Raw genomic sequence first — 16,001 nt, forward strand, 5'->3', positions numbered from 1 at the left:
ATTCACAGGATCTTCTCACCCCATCCCCTCAACGTTTGTTGGAATTTTCTCTGCTTTACGCACAAGGCTGTGGGAGTCCCGAGGGGACACAGCTTGTCAAGGACGCTCAGCACATGGAGCAGCCAAAGCCCGATGCCACAAAGCCCCATAGGTGCCATCCCCCCTGACCAGGTGCTCCACCTGCCAATGTGCTTTTTCCTTGGCTTCCAGCATGGCCCGGGTGTCTTAACAGAAAACCACTGAGCTCTGCGGCGGACATCCCAACCGCCACCAGGAACGCCTGCTCGGTGGGGATGGCATCTACGGGGCCTTGGGACATCGGCCTTTTCTAGTCTTTACTAGAGGGAGGTGATGCCCATTTCCCCACAGGACCCCTTCCCTGCCGACAGGAGGGCAGCTTCAGGCTCTGTTCCTCCACCACACATACCTTGAAATGCGCTTCCGACTCCTCTTCCTGAGTGGAGCTGGAGGGAGAGGGGGTCGCTGACTTGCTCCCCGGCGGTGATGGGGAGCTGTGGGCGATGCTGCTCCGGATGCCCATCTGCGAGATGAGCTGGGACTGGCTGAGGGCACTCATGTGGCTGGCCAGCATTGCCGGGCGACCCAGCAGGGGCCCAGGCCGGCCCGAGTCATAGGCGGCCACCTCCGAGTGGACCATCTCCTGGATCTAAGAGAGGAGGACAGGGAGGTTGAGTTAGGAAGGATCTGAACTGCCACTCCATCACATCTGTGCTAGCGGACTTGGAGGAGGGAATGCAGAGGAGAAGTGATGGCTGCAGCTCCTGCTCGGATCCCTGACAGGTGAATCTCAAGATGGAGCCTCATGCTACTTGGGCCTCGGCGTGATTAAGTGCACTCGTGGGAAACCGGCAGCTCTGTGGCTGTGTGCCATTCTACTGACATTCACCTCGGACAGACGCTTTGCATTTCAGCCCCTGCCAGAGAGCTCAGTCCGGTTCTGTTGTATCATTTGATGAGACTGAGTCTTCCCTCCTGGAATGTGATACGTCTCTGCATGAACTGAGCAGTCAGTGTGATAGCAACGCACACACATGCTGGACGCTAACTACATTTTGAATCCTGGTCCTGCCATCTACCAGCTGGGTGACTTTGGCCAAGTTACCTAACCTCTTTGTGCCTCAGTTTCTTCATCTGTAAAATGTGAATATGAGCAAACCTACATTCTAGGGTTCTTAAAGATCAAAGTACCTGGCATACAGTAAGCCTATATTGTATAAGCATATGTTAAATACATTGAATAAATAAATTTCTTGATAAACTTGAGCACTTTTCTTCCTACAGTCAGCAGTTTTGTTATTAACTCCATTCCCCATGATATTTTCTAACTGGTTACTTTTGGAAAGTTATTGGTTTTTACATATAAGCATTTCTCACACAAAACACACATTGAGAATAGGACTGTGGACCTAAATGTGTGTCCACACCCTGTTGAGTGAAGCATACCTATTTGCATACTCTTACGATTTTTATTTCCTCTGCATCTGTGGTTATTTCCCCTTTCTAATTTCTAACATCAAGTATCTGTTTTTCTCTCATTTTTCCTTCACTGGGAAAGCAAATGGGTTTTCAGTTTTATGTGGGTTGTTTCTTTTCTCCTCAAAAGAATCAAATCTCAAGTTTATCACTTCTGCTTCTCTGTTTTCTAATTCTTTAATATCTCATTTTATCTTTAGCTATCCCTTCCTCCGCATTTTAAAGATTTATAATTGCTGCTTCCCCCTCAATTTTGAGTTGTATTTTTTTAATTGACAAATGACAAATTGTATATATTTATATGTACGATATGTTTTGGTGCATGTGTACACTGTGAAATAATTAACATATTCATCACCTCACATAGCATTGCTTAGATGAGAACATTTAAAATCTACTTTCTTCTTTGATCCAAGAGTTGTTCAAGGATACCATTTGACCCAGCAATCCCATTACTGGCTATATACCCAGAGGAATATAAATCATTCTATTATAAAGATACATGCACATGTGTGTTCATTGCAGCACTATGCACAATAGCAAAGACACGGAATTAGCCCAGATACCCATCAATGATAGACTGAAAGAAAATGTGGTACATATATACCATGGAGTACTATACAGTCATAAAAAGGAACGAGATCATGTCCTTTGCAGGGACATGGATGGAGCTGGAAGCCATTATCCTCAGCAAACTAATGCAGGAACAGAAAACCAAACACCTCATGTTCTCACAAGTGGAAGCTGAACAATGTGAACACTTAGACACACGGAGGGGAACCACACACTGGGGCCCGTTGAGGGGGCGAGGGGAGGGAGAGCATCAAGAAAAATGCTGATGCATACTGGGTTTAATACCTAGGTGATGAGTTGATGGGTACGGCAAACCACCATGGCACACATTTACCTATGTAACAAACCTGCGCATCCTGCACATATACCCTGGAACTTAAATTTTAAAAGGCTAACAAAAAGAAGAGTTCTGGAAATTCTAAGTGGCTCATTTTCTTTTTCTTTTGGCTACAATTTCCAGTAAAAAAAATTATCAAAGTATGGGGTCTGTACTATTCACAAGTTTGAGATTTTGTTAAGGTTTTCTTTGAGACCCAAATATGATTAAATTGTGTACATATTCCACAGTCCTTACAAAGAAAGAATAGGCTATGTTTGCAGATGAATACAGCAATATAATATTTTTCCATTCCATCAGTGATTATTCTTTGGATTCCTTACCTTTTTGGCTCTTTAATCTTACACAGACTTGTCTAGATTGCCTGCAATTTTTCTGCTTCCATAAAAAAAACCCTTTTAATGCTTAAAGTGTTTTGGGAATCTGATGTCGGTTTTGTTTCGTTTTTGAGACAGAGTTGTGCTGCATCGCCCAGGCTGGAGTGCAGTGGCGCGATCTTGGCTCACTGCAACCTCTGCCTCCCAGGTTCAAGCGATTCTCTGGCCTCATCCTCCCAGGTAGCTGGGACAAGAGGTGGCACCACCACGCCTGGCTAATTTTTGTATTTTTAGTAGAGATAGGGTTTCACCATATTGGCCAGGCTTGTCTCGAACTCCTGACCTCAAGTGATCTGCCCACCTCGGCCTCCCAAAGTGCTGGGATGAAAAGCATGAGCCACCACACCCAGCCCTGATGCTGGTTTTTATTGCAAAAAGAAGACAGACAATTGTGTCTTCATTATGGATTAAACTTCTTATTAAGTGTCTTTTTTGTCTCATTTTTTTGCCTTGAAATCAGTGGAGTCTGATATGAATAACGCTGTCCTTGCCTGTATGTTTGTTTGACTGTGTCTGGCATATCTTTTTTTAATTACAAATCTCTTAGTTTTTATTTTTTAGGGTTACTTTTGTCAAATGTTTTTGTTATGATCAGCTTTAGAAAATGAACTTTTCCCTTATGCCCTGGAACAGTATAGATAACATATAAATTACATTATCCTTAGAGAATGAAAGAGCTTAAACAGAAAACCATCTGAGGCCCAGTGCTTTTTGTTTTCACAATATCCTTCAGGCTAAAAGGTCTATTTTAGTTTCCATTTTCTCTTGAGTCAGTTTTGGTAAATTATATATATATATAAAAATTCATTTTATCCAGATACATGTACTAGCATATAACTGGATAATATATTTTTAAATATACTCTGTGGTTTTCATCAGTTCCCATTCAAAATTGTAATATTGTGAATACATGTGGCTTTTTAAAATTTTCCTTCTCAAAATTTATTTTTTTGTGACGGAGTCTTGCTCTGTCGCCCACACTGGAGTGCAGTGATGCTATCTCGGCTCACCACAACCTCCGCCTCCACCTCCCGGGTCCAAGCAATTTTCCTGCCTCAGCCACCTGAGTAGCTGGAATTACAGGTGCATGTCACCACACCCGGCTACTTTTTGTATTTTTAGTAGAGACAGGTTTTTGCCATGCTGGCCAAGCTGGTCTCAAACTCCTGACCTCAAGTGATCCACCCGTCTCAGCCTCCCAAAGTGTTGAGATAACAGGCATGAGCCAACACACCCAGCCAAAAGTTTATATAGTTCAACTCTAGCCAAAGAACCAGCTCTTATATTTTAAAAAAAATTGACAACTTTCATGATAATTCATTAAATTCTGCTTTCTTCCCTATTAATATTGACTTGAGGTATCATACGTTGTTTTTTTACATAGGTTTTCAAATTAAGCTATTTTCACCTTTTCTTTTTTAGTAATAGAAACATCTAGGGCAGGAGTTGAGACAAGAGCAATTTTACCTTGCAGAGGGCATTTCTCTGAAGACATTTTTGGTTCTGACAACTGGAGGGTGGGAAGCTACTGGCATCTGCTGGGTAGTGGCCAGGGATGTCCCCACTAAACGAAGAATTATGCATCCAAAAATGTCAATAGTGCCGAGGTTGAAAAACTCTGCTCTGTAACTATGATTTTTCTCCCAAGGAGAATTTTAGCTACATCATATAAGTATTTTTAAAATATTCTACATTGATGATTTTATTTTCTTTCTTACCCTAAAACTATTTGGAAGAGTGTTTTTATTTAATGTATCCTTTGTTATCATGATGAGAGACCATGACTCCTAGAATTTTATCTTTTTGGAATGTACTGAGGTTTTCATTATAGCTTAGGATATGATCAATTTTTTTTTTCCTTTTTTAAAACTTTTAGGTTCAGGGGTATATGTGAAGGTTTGTTATACAGACAAATTGCATGTCACAGGGGTTTGGTATACAGACTATTTTGTCACCAAAGTATGATCAATTTTTGCAAAACTGTTCATGTATATTGGAAATAATACTGTATATTGTATAAATTTCTCCATATGTCTATTCAATAAACAGTTTTGACTACTTCAGGTGTAAAATCTCAAAAAAATTGGCTTATTTCACTTAGCTTAAGGTCCTCAAGGTTCATCCATGTGGTAGCTGAATTGGAACTTTCTTCCCTTTTTAAGGCTGAGCAATACACCCTTGTATGTATAGACTACATTTTGCTTATCCATTCATCTGCTGGTAGGCGCTTGGTTGGGCACTATGAATAATGCTGCTAGGAATGTGGGTGAACAAGTATCTCATGGAGACTCTGCTTTCAATTCTCTTGAGTAGACACCCAGAATTCCAACTGCCGTATCATATAGTAATTGTTTTTTAATTTTTAAGAAACCACCATACTGTTTTCCACAAAGCCTGACATTCCTATTGTGTTTCCAGCAGTTTCTCTCTAAACTTTAAACAGATTTTCTGCATACATACTAATGTGAAGTTCTTTATCCTGTAAATGTCCCAGAATGTTATGTCTTTACTGTGGCTTCTCCTTGCTCATAAAAAATAAGCATCTTTGCCTTAATTGATGTTTCTGTCTTACCTCCTACTTCATGTGCTATCATTATCACTCTAATTTTTTACTGTTTTATTTTTGTCCTGCATAATTTTAAGTGTAAACAGTGTGTAGGTAGATATTGGTTTCTAACCCAGTTCTTAATATATTGTGACATATGTATTTGATTCTTAATCATACAAATATCTGAGAAACAGATTTAAAGTGAACTGTTTTATAGAAGGTATTAAAATGTATTCTCCAAACATCCCCCTCTTCCCACCCCACAGCTTATGCACTCTCACCTTCTAACAGCCTTAAACAAGAATCTGGCATTAGCTCCTCAAGGTCAAATCGGCCTTAGAGCTCTGTCTTAGGGCTTGTTTTCTTTTTCTTTCCAGCAGCCTGCTTTAGAATTCTTCCATCAGATATTCCTGACTCAGTGGTTTAATATTTTTACCAACTCTTGATAATGGCAGATTTTTGAAGTTTTGCAAACCTGCTAAGTGTGAAATTCTCTCAAAGTCATTCTGATTTCCACCATTCTGCTCACTAGTGAGGGTGACCACCTTTTCATAAGTTTACTGGACCATTTATGTTTCTGCGTATACTGCTATTAGGAGTGTAGACTAGTATTTAAAACGCTTTAGAAAACAACCTGGCGATACTCAGTATGTTGAAGATGCAGACATTCTATAACCTAGAATTCTACTCCAAGATGGCTACTACAAGGAACTTTCGCACATGCACAAGAAGACGTACACACAGTGTGGAAAACTGCAAAAGACTTCGAAATGGACAAATGAGTGTCATTCAATGAACTGCGGGGCACTGTCCAGCGGACCTCTGGGGTACCTGCTTCTATAGGAGTTTACGTCTTTGTCTAGGCTATTTTACAACTTTGTAAGCTCTAAAAAGGTGATATTAATGCAACTGATTTTTTTAATCATTCAAAAATTTAAATTGTGATTAAATACACATAAAATTTACCATCTGAGCCATTTTTAAGTGTACAGTTCAGTGGTATTAAATACGTTCACACCATCATGCAGCCATTACCAGCAGCCATCCACAGAACTCTTTCCATTTTGCAAAACTGACACTCCATCCCTAGTAAGTAAGAAACTCCCCATTCCTTTCTCCCCCCAGCCCTGGAAACCACTCTTCTACTTTCTGTCTCTAGAAATACGACTAGTCCAGGTACCTCAAACAAGTGGAATCACACAGTATTCTTTCGTGACTGACTTATTTCACTTAGCATAAGGTCCTCAAGGTTCATCCATGTGGTAGCTGAATCGGAACTTTTTCCCTTTTTAAGGCTGAGCAATACACCCTTGTTTGTACAGACTACATTTTGCTTATCCATTCATCTGCTGGTAGGCACTTGGTTGGGCATTATGAATAATGCTGCTAGGAACGTGGGTGCACAAATATCTCGTGGAGACTCTGCTTTCAATTCTCTTGAGTAGACACCCAGAATTCCAATTGCCGTATCATATAGTAATTCTGTTTTTAATTTTTAAGAAACCACCATACTGTTTTCCATAGTGGCTATACCACTTCAATTCCCACCAGCAACACACAAGGGTTCCGGTTGCAGTTTCTACACGTCCACGCCACTTGTTTCTCTCTCTCCCTCTTTTCAATAGAAGCCATCCTAATAGGTGTGAGGTAGAGTGAAACTCATTCTTGTCCATAAAAATGCAAACAAATTTTGTCTGGTAGGGATATAATTGATCCCACCCTGTAAAAAAGATGATTCCAAACATTATGTTTGGTTGCTCCATAGCCATTAAGCAGTTTTGCATTTCTTAGAAAATTTATTTCACCATTCCTGTTTGCCTATATATGTGTCTATTCTTCAGATTCACCTTTGAACCTGTTGTCATATCTTACTGGATTCCTCATTAATCATGACTTAAATAAATTTTTGGCATGCTTTCACCTTACATTTGTATGAGAGTTATGATGTTACCTTTAGAAAGTTATGTGTTACGACAAAGATGATCATTATGGCATTTAATTCCAAAAAAAACTGGAAATAATGTAAACATTCACTAATTGGGAGATGGCAAAAACCTGTGGTGTATTCACATAATGGAATTCTTAGAGGGTTAACCTGACCAACCTGGACCTACAGCTGCCAATGCAGATGAACTCAAAGACAATAACCAGTGAAGAGAGTTTCAGAAGGACACATATAGTATAATGCCTTTATGAACACGTTCAAAATAGAAAACATCACTGTCAGGTGTTCAAGCATATATGAAAATGTAGTAAAAGCATAAAAACACTGCAGAACAGTGGTTATTTCTTCCTGAGAACAGAGAGGTACAAATGGACCTTAACTTGCACCTGCAATATTTATTTCTTCAAAAGCAGATCCAAAGCAGCAGCAACAACAATATGGGCTCTTCCAAGCAGAGTGTTAAACTTAAATGTGATGGGTTCCAGGAAGTCTGGAATGAAGGGAAATGGCTGGTACCTACATGACTTAATTGGCCATATTAGGCACCCTGAAATGTCTGAAACAGGGTCAGCTTTATCCCCTCATCCCCAACCTGGGCTCCAGACTCCCACATCCAATTGCCTGAGTGACATCTTCCCTCGGATGCCCCGCAAGCATATCAAACTTCACATGCTGCAAATGGAGCTCTTCCTTCTCCTGAAACCTGTTCCTCCTCCAGTTTTACCAAAATAGTAAAATGGCACTGGCGTTCTTGCTGTCACCCAAGCCACAAACCTGAGCATAAACCCTGACTTCTCCCTTTCCCGTACAACCCCAACCTCAAGTCTCTGTGGAGAAGCTTCATTCTTGCTATAGTTACAAATATATTCTCAATATATGGTCGGAGCTTTCATGAGTCCATGCTTTGTGTGGACACAATGGCAAGCTTTGGGGGTGACAGCGCCCACTTCCCCAACTGCACTTCAGGGTCTCACAGTCAATTAGAGAGACAGTTCCCTTCATAAAGACAGTTCCCTTCATAAAGACAGTACATGACTGGCTATTCACAGATAAAAACCAGCAAGACATGGGGACAGCCACTAAGCATCCCAGGTTTTCTAGGACATTTTAAAAGCTTTGTCCTAATTTCCCCAAGGGAAAGATGTGCCCCTAATTTGAGGCCTGCTAGTTGAGGACGCCCGCTGTAGTGGACACTGTCGGTGCCGGACCCCACCCCCTTTACCATGCTGCTGTAACCATTCCCCTGTGTGCTGGGAGCATTGGCACCTGCCCCCATCTCCAGAAAAGTGGCCAAATGGGAGCTGCTTCTCCCAGGAGGCTATGACATCTCCTTAACACCAACAGCCCACCTTGCAGCCGACCTCATCACTGCTTGCCTGGCACAGGGGTGCTAAAGGCCACCCTGCTGGCTGTGCAGTGAAGCTGCGCTCCAGGGCTCCCTGTGGAATCAGGCTGAAGCGAGTCTCCAGCCGAGGCTACATCCATGCTCAGCCCCTTCCCTTGCAATCCCTGATTCCTGCAGCCCCTCCCTTAGTAAAAAACCTTCACAGGAACCCCATCTCAGGCTCTGCTTCTAGACAGCCCCCACCTCTATCGGTTCAGCTCCTGTCTCCCCTCTCTGTCGGCTGCATCTCATCAATATCACTCCTCTCCCATCTTAAAATTAAAATCTCTCTTAGCTCCAGGTCTCTTAAAAACTTCTGCCCCAACTTTCCTTCTTCTCCATGCAGCCAACCGTGCAAAGAATTGTCTCTCCTCACTGTCCTTGGGCCACTCCTCCCACCAGCGACTCACCTGGCATCTGTCCTCATTACTACCCATACCGTTGTAATCAATGTCCTCACCACCATCCTCATCAGGAGGAACAGAAAGAGGAAGAGGAGGAGAGACTTTTATTAAGCACTTAATATGTGCCAGACACTGTGCTGAGCACGTCCACATGACTCATTTAATCACAACTACTACAGGAGGTGGAATATAATCATCCCCAGCAGAAAAAGCCAAGACTCAGGCCAAGAGGCTTGCCCATAATCACACAGCTACTAAAGGTGGAGTTGAGCTTCTCCAAAGTATCACCCTCCTCCCTAAGTTACGATGCCTTCCCCGAGACACTTCTCCATCCTCAACTCCTGGGCCTGCTGCCTCCCCTCCCAGCCCCCTTCCCTTTGTCCAGGGCCTGGTGCTTGACTGTCCAACCACCTCTCCAGCCAATCCTTCCTGCTCTTCTTCAGCCCACCCACTAAACGCTGGTGTTCCTAAGGTTCTGTCTGACATTTCCTCCCAACTTACTTTCCTTCCAAGTGAGTCTGTGGCTCCTCCATAGACACCTACAGATAGGGGCATCCCCGTGATGATTCTAAAATTCCCAAGTTTCACCTAAAAACATGTTCTGCTTAAAGCCAATTTCAGCCTTTAGAAGAAGAAAGGTGAGCTCACAAGAGAGGGACACAGAAGTGGTGAGACCCTGTCCATCCCTCCATGCATTCTAGAACGCTCTACCAGCTCACGAGACCCCTACTCCAATCAGAACCCACACCCTGCTGCCCCAACACTTTTAGCAGCTAAGGCCTTTTGTCCTGATCAGCTGCAGCAGATGCAGTGGAGACCCTGCCCCCCGACCCTCGGCCCACCTCGGGGGTCCCTACAGAAGGTTACTGTGCGTGCGGACAGCTTCCCTCAGCACCCTGCCTGAGGGTGTTCTCTGCCCCAAACAGCCTGGAAGTGCTGACCAACTGGGGCCCCAGGAATGACCCTCAGCCAATGAGGAACAAGAGTTTGTAGATGAAACCTCGACTTCCTCTCCCCTCAGTGGGACGATTCTGAGTTGTGTCCCGGAAGACCTGACATCCTTCCCGGATCACATCCACAAGTCTCTCAGAGGGTCCACAGCAGGACCCCGTTCCTGTTGCCCACAGTGGTAACAACCTATGACTTTCTTTCCTTTCAACCTCACTTGCCTTCTTCCCTCCAAGGGCTTCCTGGGTTCACCCCTGAGACAAACTTCTTGCACCCAAACCTTTGGGTCAGGGTCTGCTTTCAGGGCTATCTCAAGCTACGCAGCTCTCGTCCCAGCCTCCAGCATGGCCTCCTGAGTCCCGGCACCATGCTGGCCCCTGCAGTGACCCTTCTGGGGCATGAAATGTCGCCTCCCTGTTCTCCATCTCTCAGCAGCTCCCACGTGCCCACTTAGCAACAGCCTAACCATGTAAAATGCCCCATGAGGATCTATACAATCTCTCTCCTCCTGACCTCTCCAGTCCCTTCCCAGAGCTCCCTGGGGACATGTGGGCTTCTCTCTAGACTGGACACCTGCCCTCTGTGTCATCCTCCTTTATGGCTTGCCTGAAACGTCACCTGCTCAGAGAAGCCCTCCCTCTCCTGCTCCATCCTCTGGCCTCGCCCTCTTTCCAAGCCTCTCACAGAGCTCTCCACGTTGCCTCCCGGCATCTGCTCAAGTGCGGAGACACCTGCCTCCCAGCACCAGGGAGAGGGCTGGGCAGGCAGCCGGCACTCATGAGATGTCTGGGAACAAGTGAAGCCAGCCTCCTGCTTCCCTCATGGAAACATATGGCCACGCTCCTGAGCCACATCTGCACCCGCCCCAGTAAGGAGGAGACATGGAGGCAGCAGGAACGAGGCGGCTGTGAACGTAATTAGGATCGCAGAGCTTAATAGCTTCACAGGGCTGCAGGAACACAAGGGCGTTTTTCACAAATTCCCTATTTGCAGTCTCTATGGAGAGCAGCCCCGTGTGCTCAGCGTAACCCCACACAGTGAGGAGAGAACAAGAAAAATCACACCTTCCTCCTTCCCGCCTTCTGCCGATTCACAGAGCTGGCAGCCGCCCTGTGTCCTCCGAGGCCTGAATGAGCTGTCATTCAACACAGCCTCACACTGAGCCCAGGAAGGTGGAATTTTTTTTTTTTCTTTTTTTCCACAATTAAATTTTTTTAATTTTCTTCAGCCCGGAAACGTGGATTTTCCCCCCCCCCACAATTAAATTTTTTTCTTTTCTTTTTATTGACAAGTCATAGTTGTATATAGGTATAGGGTCCAATCTGATGTGCTGACAGATGTATACAATGTGGAATCAATTTTCTGATGGCAACAAAGGCTCTGTTCAATTGTGCTCTTATTTAAGTCCCTACTTCAGTTTGAGAGGGTTCAGAAACTTCTCCTTAATTCCTGGACTCTGTTGCCCAGGCTGGAGTGCAGTGGCATGATGACAGCTCACTGCAGCTGCCACCTCCCCAGGCTCAGGCGATCCTCCCACCTCAGCCTCCCAAGTAGCTGGGACCACAGGCAGAGCCAAGGAACCCGGCTAATTTTTTGTATTTTTGTAGATACGGAGTCTCTCTATGTTGCCCAGGCTGTTCTTGAACTCCTGGGCTCAAGCGATCCACCCTCCTCAGCTCCCCAAAGTGCTGGGATTATAGGTGTGAGCCATGGCACCCAGGACTTCTCATTAATTTCTGAGCACAATCAGAAATTAAAGCATAGCAAGAGTGACCTTCATTCCAGTTTTCAATAGGTTCCTCATCTCCATTTGAGACCACTGAACATCACTGTCCATATCATTATCGGCATTTTGGTCAAAACCACTCAACAAGTCTCTAGGAAGTTCCAAACTTGCCCACATCTTCCTGCCTTCTTCTGAGCCCTCCAAAAGGTTCCAACCTCTGCCTGTTACCCAGTTCCAAAGTTGATTCCACATTTTCAGGTATCTTTATAGCATTGCCCCGCTACTGGTACCAATTTTCTGTATCAGTTCATTCTCATACTGCTATAAAGAACTACCTGTCACTGAGTAATTTAAAAGAGTAGTGCTTTCCAATAGATCCCAATGTCCTTGTTTTATAAAAAATGATAGCAATAATAATGATAAGAATATCTAGTATTACAGTGAGTGAGGGCTCACTACACCCCAGGAATCACGCTAGGAGAGTCACCAACAAATCTTTGATGTAAGCACTCTTATCACCCTGATTTGACAATAAAGACACCGAAACCCAGAGACGTTAAGTGACTTGCCTAAGATCACACAGCCAGAAAGTGGGAAAGCCAGAATTCTGCCTGTCTTCTGAGTCTGAGATGTTTTTCACTGTATCCATACAGATCTTAACAGCTTCAACATGGGGTAACAATGACCCTGCCCTCATGGGGCAACTGTGAGGATCAAATGAAAAGGTAACTTTGTACAGGGTCAGACACCTAGCGGGTGTTCAAGACAAAAGTTTTCCTTCCTTCATCCCCTCATGAACTTAAGGTATGAGCTTGAACTGGATCTCAACTGGGCTAAGAAGAGGTGAGAAATGACTGAGCGCCATGGCTCATGCCTGTAATCCCTATACTTTAGGAGGCCAAGGTGGGTGGATCACCTGAGGTCAGGAGTTAGAGACCAGCCTGACCAACATGGTGAAATCCCGTTTCTACTAAAAATACAAAAATTAGCTGCGCATGGTGGTGGGCTCCTGTAATCCCAGCTACTCGGGAGGCTGAGGCAGGAGAATCGCTTGAACCCAGGAGGTAGAGGTTGCAATGAGCTGCAATTGCACCATTGCACTCCAGCCTGGGTGACAGAGTGAGAATCCATCTCAAAAAAAAAAAAAAAAAAGAAGAAGAGATGAGAAACAATAGAAGGTTCTGAAATCTGAGAGGAGAGGGATGCCAGGAGGGAGGCTCCAAGGACACCAAAAATGACAGCACACAGCCTGGTACAGGAGGGCACTTCACAAATATTTTCTATATTTGTCAGATCCAGGGGTTGGCAAACTCTATAAAGGGTCAGACAGTAAATATTTTAGGCTTTGTGGGCCAGATGGTCTCTAATCACTACTCAACTCAATTCTGCTGCAGGAGCAGGAAAGCAGCCATAGACGAGAATGCAAATGAAGGGCTGTGGCTGTGTTCCAATAAAACCTTATTTACAAAAATGGGCAGAGGGCCTTTGGCCCAGGGCCACAGACTGGCAATCCTTCTGGTAGTGGAGTGTGGTAAGTAGAAGCAATGGTAGAAATGCTATCCTTTATGTGGCAGGTAGCATTTGTCAGACACTGACCTGTTGACCACAGTTTCTTCTTACTCAGGCATGCGAGAAAGGGGTGCTTATCATCAACATTTTACAGACGAGGAAACTGAGGCTCAGAATGAGAAGTCACGTGCCCAAGGTCATTTGGCTGTAGGCGGCACAGCGGGATTCACATGAATGTCTGTGTGGCTCCCAGGCCTGTGTCTTCAGCCCTACCCCATTGCTGCACCCACTTGCCCAGCACAGCCTCAGTGAACACCTACTCAGTGTGCTCTCACTTGGCCAAGCCCTGCACTGGCCACAAGCTGAGCTCTTGCTCTGACCTTGCGTTGCAGCCTCTCTCTAAAATCAGTGCAGCTGTGACCCCTGCACGCCCCGATGGCCCCCTCAGGACCACAGGACTCAGTTCTCCAGCTGCCGAGCATATGGGCTTCTGACAGCTCACAGCTGCCACCCTCTCCAGGAATTGCCTGTGGCTGATGGAGCTGCTTCCCCCATGGTTACAAGCCCTTCCAAGGGGTGGTCTACATTCAGTGATGTGGGGGTTCAAAGGCCCAGCCCCGTTGACTCAATTTGGGACATCTCAGAAGGCGCATTCTAGCATTCCAGAGCTCACTGGATTGGCTGAGGCCTCTGTAGCAATGCACGTTGGTTCAAGTTCTCTCTCTGCCCCAGGCTGCTTCCTTTACCTCTCATGGGTGACGTTCCTGAGAGTGCTCCCCTAAAACTTGCTGTGCACAATCTCCATCTCGGAGTCTATTTCCAGGGAACCTGACTGATAACAGCCACCTGGCTGGCCCATGTTACCCCATTACCCAGCACATTCAAGCTCTCTGCATCTCCCAGGCATTGAGCAGGGTCCCAATGCCTGGGCAAGAACCAGCCTCTCCCCACGCATCAGCCACGTCTCCCTCCAGCCCCTCAGCAACCCTTGTTGAGCATGTCCAGTGCCGAGCGCAGATGCTGGGTTAGAGAACACATGGCTGACCGGAACACAGTCCCTCCTTCAAGAGGCCTTGTGTGGTGGTGGTGGGGGAACAGGAGTAAGACATGTACAGAGACCTTCCCACCTAGTCTGCAGAAGGCAGTGGCCACCGAGAGGAAGTGGAGTCTGGCCTGACCCTTGCAGCTGCTCAGGAGTTAGCTGGTGAAGACAGTGAGTGGGTCCAGGAAGAGGAAACGGCCTGTGCAAAGCCTGGGGCTGACATGGACCTGGCAGGACCCAAGGTGGCTTCACTGAGGCTTCAGAGGCCAGCAGGGATGGACAGCAAAAGGCCTGAGAGCCAGAGTGGGGGAAGGTTCTCCCAGGCCCATGGGGAGCCATCAAAGGGATTTCAACAGGGGAGGGATGTGTTCAGAATTGCCCTATGGAACCATTCTGGCTGCACATGGATGAGGCAGTTGAGAGAGGAGACAAGAGGTCCCAGAGAGGGGGCTGGTACAGTCTATGGCAGTGGCCAAATCTACCAGGTAGGTCCGAGAGGCACTGAGGAAGATTGATATTGACAGGTGATTGAGTGGAATGTGTGGGATGAGTAGTGGCTGAGTCAAGCAAGACTCTTGGGATGAAATGGTGATAAGGGGTGGCTATTGCAGTTCTCTGAGGTGGAAACATAGAAGAAGGAGCAGGATTGGGCAGGGTGAAGGTGATGAGCACAGGCAGAAATGTGTTAAGTTTTGGGAGCCAACAGGGTGTCTATGGAAGCTAACATGTTCACAGGGTCTGCAGACTTCAAGAGTCAGCTCAGTTTTTTTCCTGTGGATTAGGATGTAGACATCTTTGGGGGGGATTCTTATCCAGCCCACCACACTTGGATCAATGATATGAGAAGTCAAGACAAAGCTCCTGCATGCCAGTCCTGGAAGGAGAAGAAGAGGTCACAAGTCTGGAGTCCAGCCTAGAAGTCTAGACCTGGCAGAGAGGCCTGGACGGTGACAGAGACCCAGAAGTTGGCCACTGTTCTGTCCTCTGACTGTGAGCTTCCTTGAGTCACTGCCTTGAGCCTCTTTCTCATGTCTTCTGCAGGCCTCTGTCTTGAGCTGCCCTCATCACAACTCTTTCTGTGGCCATTTCACTTCTCTAGACCTCCCAGAGCTCCAAGCTGCCCCTGGTACTCCATTCATTCATTCATTCAATAATTCCCTGAGGACTGTTATGTCTGAGACCCTGAGCTAGAAACACCCCATCTCAGGAGTACACATTCTGGTGGGGGAGGCAGAAATGAACCCATAATTTTAAACAGTGCAGCAACCCAGGTGTGCCTGGGGTCCTGTGGGGTGCCAGAGAAGGAGCCCCTCCAATACCTGGACAGCCAGGAAGCCTTTCCACAGGAAAAAAACTGAGCTGACTCTTGAAGTCTGCAGAAGATAAGGAGGGTGCAGAGGGTGCACTAGGAGCAAGAACGGCACATGCAAAGGCACTGAGGCACAGGCCGGTGTGATGAGCTCTGCAAGCCGCCTGGAGCCTGGCAGGGCTGGAGTGATAGGTAGGGTGGGAGATAAGGATAAAGGGGTATCCAGAGGCTGGGACTTGATGGAGGGTAAGTGTGCTTGCAGGTGCTAAGGGGATGGCCACAGGCAACAGGTCTGGGCACTGACAACTGACAAGAAGCCCTATGATCTGCAGCATATCTGCCTCCCCAGTGAAAGTCGACACATCTCAGTCCTCTGAGAAGGCAGCAGAGACTCTGTGTATTAAT

At 45.8% G+C, this 16,001-nt stretch overlaps 1 protein-coding gene across 8 annotated transcripts in view; it reads right to left on the bottom strand.

The window, feature by feature from the left end:
* Nucleotides 1–16,001, bottom strand: part of TOX2 (TOX high mobility group box family member 2) — a 154,745-nt gene that overhangs the window by 17,408 nt on the left and 121,336 nt on the right. For all 8 annotated transcript variants that reach the window (XM_055266373.2, XM_055266374.2, XM_055266376.2 and 5 more), the window contains exon 4: nucleotides 428–667. In XM_055266373.2, coding sequence (XP_055122348.1) covers nucleotides 428–667 — 240 coding nt within the window. The remainder of the gene's footprint in view (nucleotides 1–427; nucleotides 668–16,001) is intronic.

Source organism: Symphalangus syndactylus, chromosome 24 (genome assembly GCF_028878055.3).
Source record: "Symphalangus syndactylus isolate Jambi chromosome 24, NHGRI_mSymSyn1-v2.1_pri, whole genome shotgun sequence".
In the NCBI taxonomy this organism is placed as follows: Eukaryota; Metazoa; Chordata; class Mammalia; order Primates; family Hylobatidae; genus Symphalangus; species Symphalangus syndactylus.